Genomic DNA, 16,726 nt, shown 5'->3' with positions numbered 1-16,726 from the left:
AGCATTTTTTCGTATGTCTGTTGACCATTCGTATATCTTCCCTACAGAAATGCCTATTTAGCTCTTTTGCCCATTTTTTAATTGGGTTATTTGTTTTTTTGTTTGAGATCCTTGTATATTCTGGATATTAATCCTTTGTCAGATGCATATTTTGCAAATATTTTCTCCCACTCTGTTCGTTGTCTTTTAACTGTTAATTGTTTATTTGCTGTGCAGAAGCTTTTTAGTTTGATATAATCCCATTTGTTTATTTTCCTTTGGTTGCCTGTGCTTTTGGGGTCGTATTCATGAAGTCTGTGTCCAGTCCTACTTCCTGAAGTGTTTCTCCTATGTTTTCTTTAAGAAGTTTTATTGTTTTTGTTTATTGATATTTAGTTCTTTAATCCATTTGGGTTCCCTGTACTCATTTTAAAACACAGAGCTGCTTCACCTATTTTGCCATTTACATTAGGCTTAGAAATCTCTTATAAATCTTGGGCCGGCTCAGTGGTGCACTCGGGAGAGTGCGGCGCTGGGAGCGCGGCGACAGTCCCGCCACGGGTTCGGATCCTATATAGGACTGGCCGGTGTGCTCACTGGCTGAGCGCAGTGCGGGTGACCCCACACCAGGGGTTGTGATCCCCTTACCGGTCACGAAAAAGACAAAAAAAAAAAAAAGAAATCTCTTATAAATCTTGCCTAACCCAAGTAGTGTATATTAAGATATTATGCAGGCATTATGTTCTCCCATAGTTTGTAAAATTCAATCTGCCCTGAAAATTGCTTTTTGTTTCAAGTATTAAGACATAAAGAAACTACCTGAAGGTGCTCCAACCCAAGCCAGACCAAGAACACCATCATCAAAATCTCTATCAGTGAAGACATAGGCCAAACAGTAGTCATCATGATTCTGCTCAGAATTCAATTCCAGAAACTTCTCCACACCAATATTTGGGAAACGGAAAGGATTTGTAGAGTCCTTCTCATCAGCAGTTGTATTGATCTAAAAATCCAAAACAATAATTTAAAAAGCAATTAATATTAGCAGAGCTTTAGTGTAAGTCTCTACTAACATCTTTCTGCACTCACCTGGACAATATGCTCAGGGCCTAAGGGAAATCAGGCCTGAATTAAGGCTTCTAGGGTTGTTCCCACTACCCCTATACCCAAAGTGGTCATAGAGGAGGCGAGACGGAGGGAGGGAAGAAGGATGGATTAAGGTAGAGAAAGGGAATTAAAATCAAAAATGTTGAATTTCTGTACAAGTATTCACCAGATTCCTGAACACTGAACACTTGGAAAGAAAGAACAAGTTTTGATTTCAAATACTCTAATAAAGGAAGTATGGTTTCTCAAATTTAATCATCTGAGCAAGTCTCCTTTAGTGCTAATCTCCCATATTGTGACAAGTTTAATGATATAGAAACCTATTATTTTAGCTAATTACTAGAATATAAAATAGATATTGAATCCAAAACTGTCAGTTCAGCACACAAAACATTTTCTTGGTTGTCCTTGCTGGGAGTCACATGAATCAAGCCCGACTAACTGCAAGTTCTCTTTTTTCCCCCCAAATATGGGCAAGAATTTTATTTTCTTTCTACTTTCAATTCACTTCTCTTATTATTCCAAGCTGAGTTCCTCCAGTATGTTTCTTTTGATACTTAGCTGCTGTACTCACAGTACAGGTTCCTCCTTCACAATCTGAAGAATAATCTGTTCTAATGCCAAACTTCTACTAAACTGAAGTTTTAATGTCAGTTAAGATCTGAAAACAACCAACTGCCACATTATTCATTTGTACACAAGCATTTCTTCACAATGCAAATCATTTTACTCAAAAAAAAAAAGTGCTTCACTAATATTTGTTCAAATGTTCTCTACTTTTCACTACTTTGCATTTTATTGCTCTGCCTGCTAAACAGCAATACTTAACACCACTTATCACTTTTAGTTGCTCATTTAAGGGTTTATCTGCTCTCAAAATACATGAAAGCAACTGATTATGAACATTTCTTACAAACTATATTTCACCTTAAGACAATCCAATTTAAGATTTAACCATACTACCTGTAAAAATAAGAACCACCTACAGCTATGTAATTAAATACATATATTCACTAAAATCTTCTAGGATATATGATGGGACTTCAAAAAGTTCATCGGAAGATTCGTATTAACTTTTAATTCTACTTTTCCATGAACTTTTTGAAGTATCCACGTACATTTTTTTTTTACCTAGTAAACCCATTTTAAGAAAAATGGAGAGCATAAATATAAAGAAACTCCGTGGCAAATAATTTTATTATAAAAGAGTTACTTTTTTATTTAACTCAGATGTATATCTACTTTATAAATTCAGATTCTTAAAAGCTAAACACACATATTTAGAAAATTCAGAAAATTTCTGAAACAATTAGCCCATTGTTTCAGTAATTTGACACTTATTTATAATTTATAACATTAAAATTAATAATTGGTGACCCTGTGGCTCTGGATTAGCATTTCTCAAAATGTGTTCTGTAGTTTTTTGGAGTCTCAGTTGATGTTAATACAAAAAAAAAAAAGGTCCCATGGTCAAATTAGTTTAGAAAAATAGGGGTTTCTTTCCTGAAGGACTTCTCAAAACGATATATATTAGTGTGAGCTGTGAAGTTTCAAGAAGATAACAGTACTGTTTTTCCAGCTTCTAATTTTATTTAAATACTGCATCTATCCTCCCTCTCCCCTGGAGCAAGCACCAAGGACACAAGGCAAATCTTGAAGAATACCACACAAGGCAAAGCTTAAGAAACTGGAAGATAATGTTGGGGGAAACAAAGTCAAGTAGTTAAACTGTAGTTATTAAGAGGTTAGGGCTTTCTTAATGGTGTGTTAATTGGTTAGGTAGGAAACAGTACTGCTTTAACTCTACTATAGTCCAGATTAAGGCCCTTTAGATTTAATTCTTAAATCATAATTCCAAGTATCTCTGTGTGTGCGTGTGTATGTGTATGTGTAAAACCCAAGAGTAAAGATAAACTACATCAGTAGATACAATTTAATTTAAACTATTTAATGCATAAAAATGAAGTAAAAGAAAAGCATTTTTCTTTTTGTAAACATGATCCTTACTGTTTCGCTTTTTTAATGTTTTTAACTACTGAAGTTCCTTACTCTTATGCGTTTCACCATGAAGCTGATGTTACGGATTCCGGAGAAGTCTGTGGTCTGGTAAATTGTATCAATCGCTTTAACATGACTGGATATCTATTGATTTAAAAAAACCAACATTTTAGAGGCAATGTTGAAATATAAAAAGATTATAAATTTATATTTCCAAAATCAAGAATTATTCATGCTCCACCACATTCAAATTTTAAAATGTCTACCATCATAAACTGGACAGAGTATGAAAAAAAATTAGTAAGCTGGGCCTAAGAGGAGAGATTCTATGTCTTTCCAGATTCTTCTCTGGCCAAAAATAAACATGCACTCTTGCTTCAGTCATATAAAAACTCTGTTTCATCAATCCATCCTACCAGGTCCACATTTATGCCTTTTCACACGCTGTTTAGTTATGCCTAGGTAATCTTTATTTGTCCTTCAGACTCAGCCCAAACATTTTCTGAAAAAGTTTTCCTGATAATATCAGGACACTCAGTCATTCCCTGACTTTAGTCCTTCAACTGCTCCACTAGTACATATTCTGTAAGCTTTATTGATCATTTTTATACACTAGGCACTATTTTAGGTGCTGCAGATGTAGTGGTGAACAAAATAGAGAAGGTCCTTATAAATATATAGAGGTTTACTATAGTGGGGGATGGGAGGAGAGAGATAAAACAAATATTAAAAAGATACATTCAGATTTCGCTAAATTCAGTCTGGCCAGTTGGCTCAGTTGGTTAGATAGAGCACGGTGTTATAACACTCAAAGCCAATGGGTTCAGATCTCCTTACCAGCCAGCCACCAAAAAAACCAAAGATTTGACAGATTTTGCTAAATTCTAGAAAGAGATAAGCACAGTGATATAACACAAAAAGCACATATTTACCTAGCTGATTCCCAACTAAACTCACCAGCTTCTAAACCACTCCATAAACAACCTCCCCAACTTCACTGACAAAAAGCACTCTCACTACCTTTGATGTGAAATATGTATGTATACTTTCAAATCTATGTTCAAAAAAACTATATAAATATAAAATAAGATAGTCAAGTAAAAGCATTAATAATGATTTCAAAAGTAGCCCAAGCTGCCAAATATTGCTAATGAAAGTCATAATAGTACTGATAGGATCCATCACAAATTCATGCTGTATAACCTCACTCGGCTAGGTCCTAGCAATTCCCTTATCCAATTCTCACTATTTCAACTCCATTTCCAACAGTGGTGGTTCAAACATTTCTACATAGATGATTATACCTCATACTTTACTGAGAGTTCATCTTGACTTCCCCCTCTCCTTACCTTCAATTTCCCTATCTTTATCCATCCCTATCTTCTGCAAAGTGTAACTCTTCCTTAAACAGTAATTTCTCTTTATTCCTGACCCCAATCCTTACTGAATGTTGTTTTTCTTCAAAAGACATTGTGGATATTCAAGAACACCAATGTATTTCTTTCTCTTATATCTTACATTGTTTCTCTACTGAATTGTTTTCCTCTTCCTACTAACTTGCTCATATATTCCCCTATACCCTCTTTATCCCCAAATATTCCATGTTATTTCTAAGCCACCATATTTTTAATCTATTTTTCACATTTCTTGAAATCCTCACTCCCTCTGCCAACCCATTCCTTACTGTTTGCAATGTTTTCATCGCTACAACTCTACTAAAAGTTTGCTTAAAATTAATCAATAATCTTCTAGCAACTAAAAATCAACTAGTTTTTGTAATCATTTTCTTTGATATCTCTGCAATGTAATTCAATTAGTGATGCACTTTATCTTAAAACTTGTTTGTTCCTTGGCTAATCCCAATTTCCTACCTCTCTATTATATTTTTCTTTACTAGTTTCTCTTCCTCATCATATTCACTATATACAGATATCCCCTAGTTTCTTCACTTTCAATTTCATTCTCTCCCCCACATTTTAACTCTTTTGTACTCTTTAATTCCATGCAGAAAGCTCAAGGCTAACCTTCCCCAAGATCCAGATCCACATTTTCAATATCCTAAAAGAATGATCACCCGGTTTTTACACATGTCCAAAAACAAGCTCATCCCTACCACCAAAATGAATTCATCATTTATACTAGTGGTACCTCCACCCTCAGTCTCAAATTCTTTGAGTCAAAAGTGCATTAATCATTTTCTCACTGTGTACTTTCAACATGAAGGACATTTTGACAGATACCCTCGAACTTGTATATTTTAATAAGGTTCATGAAGACACAAGTGCAAATAATAATGTAAATTAGAAAGTGCTAAGTTCAATGAGAAAACAGAATAGAAATTAAACACGGTTGGAAGGATTCTTCTATCCTTCCCTCCTTCATGACTGCAAATGAAAATTCAACTCTCAAAGCTAAGCTTTGGTGTCATCATCTCCTTCAGGAAATCATTTTCTTATATCCCTCTTTTAAATGACACTAAAATATCCTAACTGGTCTTTCAGTTACCTGTGTACTTATTGTGGAATATACTATAAAGCATATGTACTTCACAGGGCCTGGTTTTCCAAAGCCTTGCAGTTTCAAATATTGACCTTGCGGAGGACTGGAAATTTCCCTCAGGGTATAAGTCTCTTGCAAGATAAGGATTGCGGCACAGCAGGTTGCTGGCTCAAAGACAGACTAGTTACTGATTGTTATGTAAAGACACTGAAAAATTGCAGTTAAGAAGGAATGTTTGCTAAGATCAAACTGTTGTTGATAGGACCACTTAACTGTCTACTGGAATGTCATCTGGCATGTTTCACTGAAAGTTACCAGCCTATACTGTTAAACTATAACCCCACCTATGTCTCTTCCTGTAACTTCCTGGTCTGGAAAATAAATGCAGGAAGAGAACTCCAATTCGGTGTTAATTTCCCAAGGAAGGGATTCCTGTGGGAGATTAACCACTTCAGGGCCTCTCACTGCTCAGTAGAGATGGGCTTTGAGTAATCCTTTGCATCTCCGTCACCCAGAGGAAGTGGGGTGACAAACCCGTGGGGGGCGAAGCAACACAAAGCAACAACTTATCTTAAATATTTTACCACATCACAACTGAAAATACATACCCTTTTTTCCCCTAAAAGAGATATACGTTCATTAACTTTCCTTTAATTTTTAAAGGAAAACATAGGTATAACAAAACAATATGAGAACTCTTTAAATAATGCATAATTATAAATACCTGGGCAATCACAGCTTCTCGTGTTCCATAATATTTAAAGAACAGATGATCAGTTTGAATATAAAGCTGACAAGTATTTTTTTCAGCTGAAGTTGTACGTTTTTTCCTTAGAAGTTCTGGACCATTAGCATGTTCTTCTTTAGTTGTCTATATGTCAAAAACAGTCATTTCTGATAAATAGCATGCTTCAGTATCACAATTTTATATAGTTAAGAATACATATTATAAACAATTTCATACTCTGCTTTATTATGTAACACCAAAGGTGTTTCCAATGCCATTAAAAATTCTTCATAAACATCACTTTTAGTCTCATAATATCCTCCGTATAGATGACTCATTTAGTCAAGCAACTCCTTCAATTTTAAACATTCTCAAAATGATCCTCTTAATATGTATTCATTTAAATCAAAAGCATGTCTTACAGTAGTTTATAATGCTTTGACATCATCTTCTACCTGCCATCTAATACCCAATCTACCACCCAGTCCTGTCCAACTTATCTCATAAATACCTAGGGGAATCTTCCCATTATCTCTGCCTCTACCACTCTGGTCCAAACTACCATTACTTCTTATCTGAAGTACTGCAATAAGATTGATTTAATCAATCTAGATCTACTATTAGCTTTCAATCTATATTTCATACTGCAATCTTTCTGAAATGCAAATTTGAATACCCACTTGCTACATAGCGTATTTCAATGTCTTCCTATTGCTCTAAGGATAAAGCCCCAAATTCTATACATGCTCCACTGAATCAACACTGCATAGCCTCTATTTACCTGTACAGCTTCTTCTCATTCCATATTACTTTACAGGGAGATCCTACTACATTACCCAACCTTCTTTGGTATAGCTACATAAGCTTTCTTTCCAATCCTCCAACACAGTCTGTCTCCTACCACAGTCTTTGCACATGCTAATGTTGCCTCTTCTAATGTCTTTCTTCAGACTTAGAGAAGATCAGTTCATCCATTATACTACTTCACAGAACCATGTACCCATGTCTCTTACACAGTACAACCTTGTATGATTACTTGCTTAATTTCTGCCTCCACCCACCACCATCACTTCAACCACTACTAGAATATAAGTTCCAGAAAAAAGAAACTATCTCTATCTGCTCACTATACTGCTATCACCTAACACAAACTTAGCAGGAAACAGTAGACACCCAATAAGTATTTCTTTAAATAATTACCACTGTTATTGAATCTAAGCAAGCAGTCAAATATTTGTCAACATCTAAAAGCATCATCTTAAGTGAATTTTGATAACACAGTAAAATAGAACCCAAATTAAATTTTAAGCCACAATTCCAAATTTACACTCACCTTTTATATCTTCCTTTTCCCTTGATTATTCCATGTGAACATATACAAAGTTAAAAATTTGTATTACACCAACACACACAAAAAATGGGTAATTATGTGAAATGATGGATATATTACTTTGCTTCACCACAATAAACATTTTGCTGTTTATTTCCATCCCATAACATCACGTTATATACCTTGAATACACACAATAAAATTTAATTTTTTGGAAGTTTGTATTATAGCTGAGTACCAATACTACTGAAAAAGCTAGATACTACAGTCCTAAATAGAACAATATTTGGGGTAAAAGCCTCCTATGTGTACTTTTAATGCTATTTTGTTCGGGATTTTCATTTAGATGGTCTCTAGGTGCCAGTCTGTAGAATTTATAAATGATATTGAGAAGCATTTCAAGTGCACATATTTGTGAAATGCAGTTCATACTTACAATCATATTTTTCTATACAAAAAGGAGTTATGTTAATCTTAGCTACTGTTGAAGTTATATATGCAAGATTTTCTTCTCCACAAAAAAAAAAACAATGTTCTAATGTGAAAATACTCTTTAAAGAAAAATTTTAAATTAAGAAGTCAATCTTAAATATGAAGGAGTCTTCCAAGCAGAGAAATTAACATAAAAGTGGTCAAGTTTATTAATCAAGTGGATCAGATTTTCCACATCTTTACTGGATTTTATTTTTTGTCTGACTGTTCTCTTAGTTATAGAGAAATGGATTAAAATCTCCCATTATATGATCTTTCTAAACTCCTTTTAGTTTTGTTGAGTTTTGCTTTATGTATTTTGAAGCTATGGTATTATGGACAGAAATTTAAGACTTTTAACAGCCTGGGGAGCTGACCCTTTTATCATTATGACATATCTATTTTAGTAATGCTTTTTTGCCTTAAAACCTACTTTGTCTGATGTTAATATAATTTTTGCTGGAGTCAGCAAGTTTTGTCTTGCATCCTTGTACTTTCAACTTTTCTAGATCCTTATATTTTAGGGGAAATTTTTGTAAAACAAACAGAGTTTGTGTTGTTTTTGCTAAATCCAGTCTGATGATCTTTACCTTTAATTGGTGCATGTAATCCATTTGTCTTTAATATAACTACTAATATATTTGGGTTTAAACCTACAATTTTATTATTTATCTACAAATAAACCTACAATTTTATTATTTATTATTTATGCCTGTTATATACTCTCCTTTCTTGGAGCGCCGCCACGCTCCCAAGCGGCGCACTGTAGCAGTGCGCCACCGGGCCGGCCCATATACTAGCAATTTTTGATCACCTTAATCCAATCAGGGACTAAGAAGATATAATGTGAAACTTCAATCCTCATCAAGGGACACTGGACACTTTTTGATTCACCCTTACTCCTAGCGAGCAACCCTTCAAGGTCCCAATCTAAGTTCTTCTGGGCAGGCCCTAAACAAAATTATCTTTGGCCTCATGAGTCTGGACAGTTCTGCTCACCTCAGGTATCTCTTCAGGAACTGGAAGACATTCCTGGAGAAAAGTTAGCCCCAAATTCCAAGCTCACCTTTTTAGGTGTACATTTTTTCTAAAATCTTGGCCCCATAATTCTTCAAAGCTATGTTATTTTTCCAATTCCTTCAAATAGATATACACACACACATACACAGACACAGACACATACATGTAGACACATATATAAACATTTATATATGTTTTAAATATTTATATTTTGAGGCCAGGTTGGTTTTTATTAGTTGTTCTAAGCAGAAGAAATACTTCTCTATTTCTTAAAGACAATTCTCTATTAATTTTATGCATTGTGAATATTTCTCAAAATTTATAACTTATTTTCACTTTAAGATATCTTTCAGTCTTGACTTTAAGGTGTCTTTCACTCTTAATTTTCAATCTTTTTTATAGTCAGAGATTTTAAGTCTTATTCAAAGTGTTTCTCTACCTCAAAATCCAAAATATTTTTGATATCTTCTTTTATGAAGTGTCTTTTCAAATGCTTCATTCATTTTTTTAATTCGGGTTTGTGCATTTTTAAAAAATTGAGTTATGTGGTCCAAGTGCGGTGGTGTTTACATTAATTAATCACAACCAGTTACAGATTTCTTTGTCCCTAGCTTGTTGTTACATTTTCTTATACTGTATCTTTTGAGGCAGTTTTTAATTTCAATGAAGTCCAATTTATACATTTTTTTTTTTTGTTAGGGTATTTTTTTGCCCTAAGAAATTGTTATTTATCCCGAAGTCACAAAAAATGCTCCTGTTTTCTCCTACAAGTTGTAGTTTTAGCTTGGCTATTCTAGGTCCTTTACATTCCAATATAGCTTTTAGAATCATTTGTCAAGAAATTTTACATCTATGTTAATGAGGGATACTGGCCTGTCCGTTAGTTTTCTTGTAATGTCTTTGTCTGGTATGAACGTCAAGGTAATATTGGCCTCATAAAATGTGTTGAAAGTTTTCCCTTCTTTACTTTCTTGAGGACTTTAACAATGACTTAAGATTGATATTTCTTCTTAAGTATTTGAATTCAACAGTAAAGTTGCATCTGGGCTTGAAGTTTTCTTTGACAGAAAATTACTAACCAATTTAACCTCATTCATACACACGCACACATATTCTACTACTGCTTGTGTTGTTTTTCCTAATTTGTCTCTAAAGGAATTTGCCTATCAAATTGATACAGGCTCAAGGTGTCCAAAATATGTATTTAAACTACCAGTGTCTACAGAAATATCCCCTCTTTCATTTCTGATATTGTTAATTTGTTTTCTCTTTATTTCTTGTTCAGAATAGCTTAGAAGTTTATCAATTATATCAATATTTTCAACTGATCTTTCTGTGCTTATCTTCTACCTGAAAGATATCTATCTACTCTTACCTGTTGCTTTCTTTATTCCTTCTACTTAAGATTTTAAATTGCACTTCCTTGTCTAGCTCTTTAAGGTGGATGCTTGTATGATTATTTTCTAGATCTTCTTTTCTAATATGATCATTTAAAGCTTTAAATTCTCCTTTAAGCATTGCTTTAGCTGAAACTCACAAATATGTTGTGTTTTTGTTATCACTCAGTTCAAAATGGTTTCAAACTGCATTACTTAGAAGTGTATGGCTTAATTTCCAAATTATTGGGGGATTTTCCAGGTTTTGTGTTACGGATATCTAATTTAATTCCCCTGAGACTTAAGAAACTATTCTGTGTAACTTCAATCCTTTTAACCTTATCAAGACTTGTTTCATGACCTAGTATATGCTTCATAAATGTCCCCTGTGCACTTGTAAAGAATGTGTATTCTGCCACTGTTGAGCAGAGTTCTATAAATGTCAATTAGGTCAGGCTGTTTGCTAGTGGTGTTCAAGTGTTTTAAATCCTTACAGATTTTCTGTCTATTTGCTCTATCAATCCATAAAGTTGTCTACTAAGAAATGAGTGTGATCTCCAACTATAATTTGTGGGGTTATCTATTTCTCCTTTCAATTTTGTCATTTTTCCTTCATGTATTTCATAGCTCTATTAACTGCACTATTAACTAACATTTAAAACTGTTATTTCTTCTCAATAGTGACACTTCTGTCATTATGAGATGTCTTTGTCTCTAGTGATATTCTGTGAACTGAAATATACTGTTTGATATTGATATGGTCACTCTAACATTCTTATGATTAGTGCTTATATGATGACTGTTTTGGATCCTTTTACTTTTAAACTCTATCTTTATATTTAAATTGCACTTTTTTAGATGGATTTTGTCTTGCTTTTTTAATCATTCTAATCATCTCAGCTTTTTCATTAATGTGTGTAGTTCATTCACATTTAATGTAATCATTGATATGGTTAGATTCAAACTTTCCATCTTGGTATTTACTTGCTATTTGTCCCATCTGTTCTTTGCTCCTGTTTTCTCTTTTCCTACCTTCTTTTCATTAACTGAGTACTTTCAATTACATTTGATTTCTTTTATTAGCCTACCAACTCTATCTCTCTCTTTTTTTTTTTCCCCAGTGATTGCTCCAGGGCAGGGGACATTATTGCAAACTTTTTCTCAAAAAGCCTGATAGTAAACATTTAGACTTTCAGAGCAAAAGGTCTTTGTCACAACCACTCAACTCTGCCACTACAGTGCAAAAGCAGCCATAGAAAATATATTGATAAATGGGTATAACTGTATTCCAATAAAACTTTACTTCCAAAAACAAACAGCTGACCCACAAGCTGTAGTTTGCTGACTCCTGTATTACAGTTTGCTAGATGCATCTTTTACATAGCACAGTCTACTGCCAAAATTATACCACTTCACCTATAGCATGAGAAACACAATATACTTCCATCCTTCCTTCTCGGGTCCCTTGTGCTACTGTCAGAAATTTTGACTATTTGTATATTACAAAAACCCACTATACATTATTATTTTGATTTAAGTAATAATCTCTTGAAGACATTTTTTATATGAGAAAAAAATTCCTTTATATTTACCTACATATTTACTATTTTATGCTCTTCAATCCTTTGTATAGATCTGATATCCTATTTCTACCTAAAGAACTTCCTTTAATATTTCTTGCAATTGTAGAACTGCTAGAGACAAATTCTCTCAGTTTTTGTTTGTCTAAAAAGACATTAAATTTGCCCTCATTTTAAAAAACATTATTTTCACAGAATATAGAATCCAAGTTAGACAGGTCTTCTTTCAATATTGCGAAGATGTCATTCTATATCTTCCAGTTTGCACTGTGATGAGAAGTCAGCAGTTATACTTATCGTTATTCCCCTGTATGTAAATGTATTTTCTTTTCTTTGCCTGCTTTTATAATTTTCTTATTTTCAGGTTTTTTCCAATAATTTAATTATAATATACCCTAGTATAGTTTTCTTTGTGTTTATCCTGATTGAGTTTCTTTGAGCTTCTTGAATCATGGATTGAAATTTTTCTTCATATCTTAAAAATCTGGAGGCATTAATTCTTAAATATTTTTTTCCACATCTCCTCCTCCTGGACTCATTATTTTCTCTCTCTCTATTTAGATTTGGAGAGTGTCTATTTGTTTTACTGTCCTTTATTTGCATTTACTCATGTTGACCTCTGCAGTAATTAATTTGCTCTTAAGCCTATCCGTTAAATTTCTCACTTCAGATAACACATTTTTCAGTTCTAGAAGTGCTATTTGGTTCTTTATTATAATTTATATTATCTCCTCTGTGTGTTCATGTCTTCCTTCAATTCTTTGAACATATTGATAATAGTTATTTTAAAATCCTTATCTGCTAATACCTGTAATTTCTGGTTGTTTCCATCTGAGTGGGTATTTTTTCCTAATTATGGATCATATTCAGTTTCTTGTTACCCAGAAATGTTCTTTGAATGCTGGATGTTGTGAATGTTACATTCTTGAGTATCCATATTTAGTGTCCTCCTCTGACAAGTATTATTGAGCTTTTCTTCTGACAGGCAGCTTATTTATTTGAAAATCACCTTGACTTTTTTGAGGCTTATTTTTCTGCTTGGTTAGGACAGATGTGAAGTAACCATTACTTTAGGGCTAGGTTAGTCCTACTCCTACCATGGCTTGGGATCTCTATCAAGTGTAATTTCTGATAAGTCATTCATAGATTCCCCAGTAGTTTTTTTTCATAGAATCTCACCCTGTGCAGGCACAGCTTAGTATTCAGTTAAGATGTGAGGTAACCCCTGTGCAGGTATCTGGAGCTTTTTCTCAGCGTAGCTCTTCCCTCTCAGGTACTCTGGCCTTAAATCCAGACATCTCAGCATTCCTGAACTTTGACTTCTGACCCTTCAAATCAGCAAAATTGCTGTGTATTACTTCCTCTTCCTGAGATCCACTTCCCTGTGCCATACCTGAAAGTTGGACTCCGGTCAGTCAGGAAAATCAGAGATACTTATTTCTTCACTTTCAGAGATCTCAGTACTGCACTGCCTGTTCTCCAACGTTTGAAAACAATTGTTTCACATATGTTTTCAGTTTTCCAGTTGTTTTTTGCACGAGGCCTAGATGGATACAAGTTACTCCAAAATAGCAGGAAAGAGAAATCTGCACTCTAATAGTTTCAAAGTTTTTATTTTAGGCATTTAATACTTTAATCCATCTATAGTTTTGTTTTAAATAAGATGTGAGATGAAGACCCAACTTCATTTTTTTCCAAATGGATAAACATTTTTCTGACTCCATTTATTCAATGGTCCTTACTTTTCCTCACTTATTTGAAATTACATCTCTACCACATAACAAAAGTTCATACAGGTGTAGGTATGTTCCTGAGCACTCTATTTGATTCCCCTAGTCAATTTGTTCATCACTGGGCTAATATCACACTCAATTTCCATCAGTCTTAATACCTTCTAGGGTAAATCTCTCTTTCCTGCTCACCACCTTTAGATGGGCTCAACTTTAGTCCTTACTTTTCTGTAAAACGTTTTATACCCACTGGATGTTGTGAATAAGTCTGTTGTGATTTTTATTTGACTTGCATTGAGTCTATAAATCAATATGGGGAGAACTGACATTTTTATGATATTAAATATTATTTCCTATTAATATAGTATATATCTCTCCATTTATTTAAAATCAATTCTTTATTTCTTATAAAAGTTTTATGACTTTCCTCATATGGGTCTTGTAATTCTTTGTTACATTTATTCTGCAATATGTGATATATTCTGATACTATTAATAATGTCATCTTTTGTTATATTTCTGGTAGTCTACTGCTGATACATATAAATGCAACCTACTTTTGTAGAGTAATGTTATATCAGGCCACTGTGCTAAACTCTCCTATCATATGTAGCAATCTGAAATCTCAGTCCCCTCTATCCACATTGATGATAAAAGCCACTATCACCTCTCAACTGGATAACTGCAAATAACTTCTAATTAGTCTCCCAGACTCCAGTCTTGGACTCCACCCCAAAGTTAAAGATTATTTACAGTTCTATCTCTCTGGCCTTTCTATGTACTATTCCTACTGCTTTGGAATATTCCTTCCATTTGCTCATGGCTAACCTAACTCCTGTTTATTCTTTTAGTTTCTGATTATTGCCCTCAAATACTTCAAAGGCTAGGTTAGCAATTCTTCTTCTGTGTTGAGTATCACCTGTGCTTAATCTTCTCTATCTCTTACTACCTTGATTGTTTCTCTGTGTCTCCAATTAAACTAAAAGCTTTTTGAAAACAAGCCTTCATCTTAATCACCACATATTCCCAGAATCTATCACAGTCTCTAACATAGGGCAAAAGATCAATGCATATTTGTTCAATAAATACAAGAATAAAATCTCAATACTCAAGATAGAGTTACCTGAAATAGAACTGTTTATGCCATTTTGCAAATCAAGAAATAGATGTGAATACAAATCTGCATGGCTCAAGAAACATTACTCCACCCTACTACTTTTATAAAGGATGTCCAAAATATATCATAAATCTTTTCTCATATAAGAAAAAATGGGGTTTTTTTGAACTTATGTTTTGAATAGCTATATTTCACCTAAAAGAAGGAGAAGGCAAAAAAAAAACGAATAAAAGAACAAAAGTCAAATGGCAAAAAACATACAGTTGAAATATCAAAAGCACTGATATTTCTACTACAGTGATCAGCCATCCTGGTTTGTCTAGGGACATAGAACTTTCAGCATTAAAACTGGGAACCCCCAGCCAGACCAGGGCCAGTTGTTCATTGCCTTAGGTTGAATGTCCCTCCAAAACAATTATCCCCACTGTGACAAGTGTAAAGAGGGTGGGAAATCCTATTATGGTCATTGAAAGGCAGGGCCTTGAAAGGTGATTAGATTGTAGGACCATATTGTAGTGAATGGACTAATAATGGCAGATATGGGCATGGTTCTGAGGGCTTTAAAAGAATAGTGCATGAGGAACTATCTCTTTCTCTGTTCTGCATTTTCTGCCATGTGAGACTGCTGGGTCACTGTTGCCACCACTAAGACCCTCACTGGATGTGTACCCTGGACTTTGGACTTCCCAGCCTGCTAAACTCTAAGCAATAAATTTGGTTTCTTATAAATTACCCAGTTCTGAGTATTTTGTTATAAGCAACAGAAAAGGACTAATACAGTCACCTTTCTTTTAACACTATTACAAATATCTACATTTATATAAAACATAAGTTCAGATTTAAGTTATTAAATTTTATGATAGGACATGTAAGACAGAGTATATTTTGTACAAGTAACATAATGCTGAGTCACACAGATTTGTATTCAAATCTCAGCACCACCTCTTTATTATTGGCAAATTTTCTAGCCTCTCTGAGCATTAAAAAATACAAATATTTCCCCACGTCGGTATAAATCTTTCAGAAATTCTAGAACATACATTTTTAAGTGCAGAAACACATGCCCAAGTTCCTTTCCATTTTTTAAATGCAAACTAATGTTAAAATCTTTACCTGTGTTACTTCCTCTACTCCAGTCATCTGGTATTTCCTCATCCTTTCAAATACAGAATGATCTGCACAGCCCCCCTGTGGACCATATTTATGGGGATAGTCTGAAACATGAAGAAATATCATTATTGTCACATGTTTAGATATAATCAATTATCTTATAAATAAAAAATGAACTGTCAAAATTTATGAAAGCCATAAATGCTACTGAGCACCTATAGGAAAAGCATTATGCCAGACATTTTAATTTTAAAACTGGCAGTTTCCTAAGTTCTCCCTCAGTAAAAATCACTGGTCTTTAGCTTTCTGTCCTATGGATGATTTGCAAATTTTTAAAAAGAACAATAATCACTCTTTACTCTGGATTTAACTTTCCCAACCTTTTCCAGTTTAGATATATAAAGCATCTTAAGAATGCAATTTACCTTATTTGTAATTTATAAGTTTCCCTTCAGACACATTGAATTTCCTATGCTGCAAATGTAAAAAGCCCTCTCAACCTGAACTACAACTAGACTAATAAAGTGTTATATTTGGCTTGAATTCCTTTCACGAATACCAACTGGACTCAAGGAAAAGTGACCTGGAAACATGCTCCATGGCATGGTGAAAGTAGACTGAGTTTAAAATTTATTCAGTGTGTAATTCAAGTGAATGCTTTACAAACCAATAACTATTTTATC

The 16,726-nt window shown here is 33.9% G+C and overlaps 1 protein-coding gene across 1 annotated transcript; it reads right to left on the bottom strand.

Annotated features, from left to right (window-relative positions):
• Positions 1–798: 798 nt before the first annotated feature.
• LOC103582402 (disintegrin and metalloproteinase domain-containing protein 10-like) lies at positions 799–16,147 on the bottom strand (the record flags this gene model as incomplete). Its single annotated transcript, XM_008564006.1, has 4 exons — positions 799–982; positions 3,136–3,228; positions 6,308–6,454; positions 16,047–16,147. Coding segments are annotated over 4 exons (525 nt in total), but the record flags the coding sequence as incomplete, so codon positions are not given.
• Between the last annotated feature and the right edge of the window lie 579 nt (positions 16,148–16,726).

The sequence above is a fragment of the Galeopterus variegatus genome, unplaced genomic scaffold (genome assembly GCF_000696425.1).
Source record: "Galeopterus variegatus unplaced genomic scaffold, G_variegatus-3.0.2 Scaffold16108, whole genome shotgun sequence".
NCBI classification, from domain to species: Eukaryota; Metazoa; Chordata; class Mammalia; order Dermoptera; family Cynocephalidae; genus Galeopterus; species Galeopterus variegatus.
The sequence above is the reverse complement of the archived record's forward strand: the minus strand, read 5'-3'. Positions and strand labels throughout refer to the sequence as shown.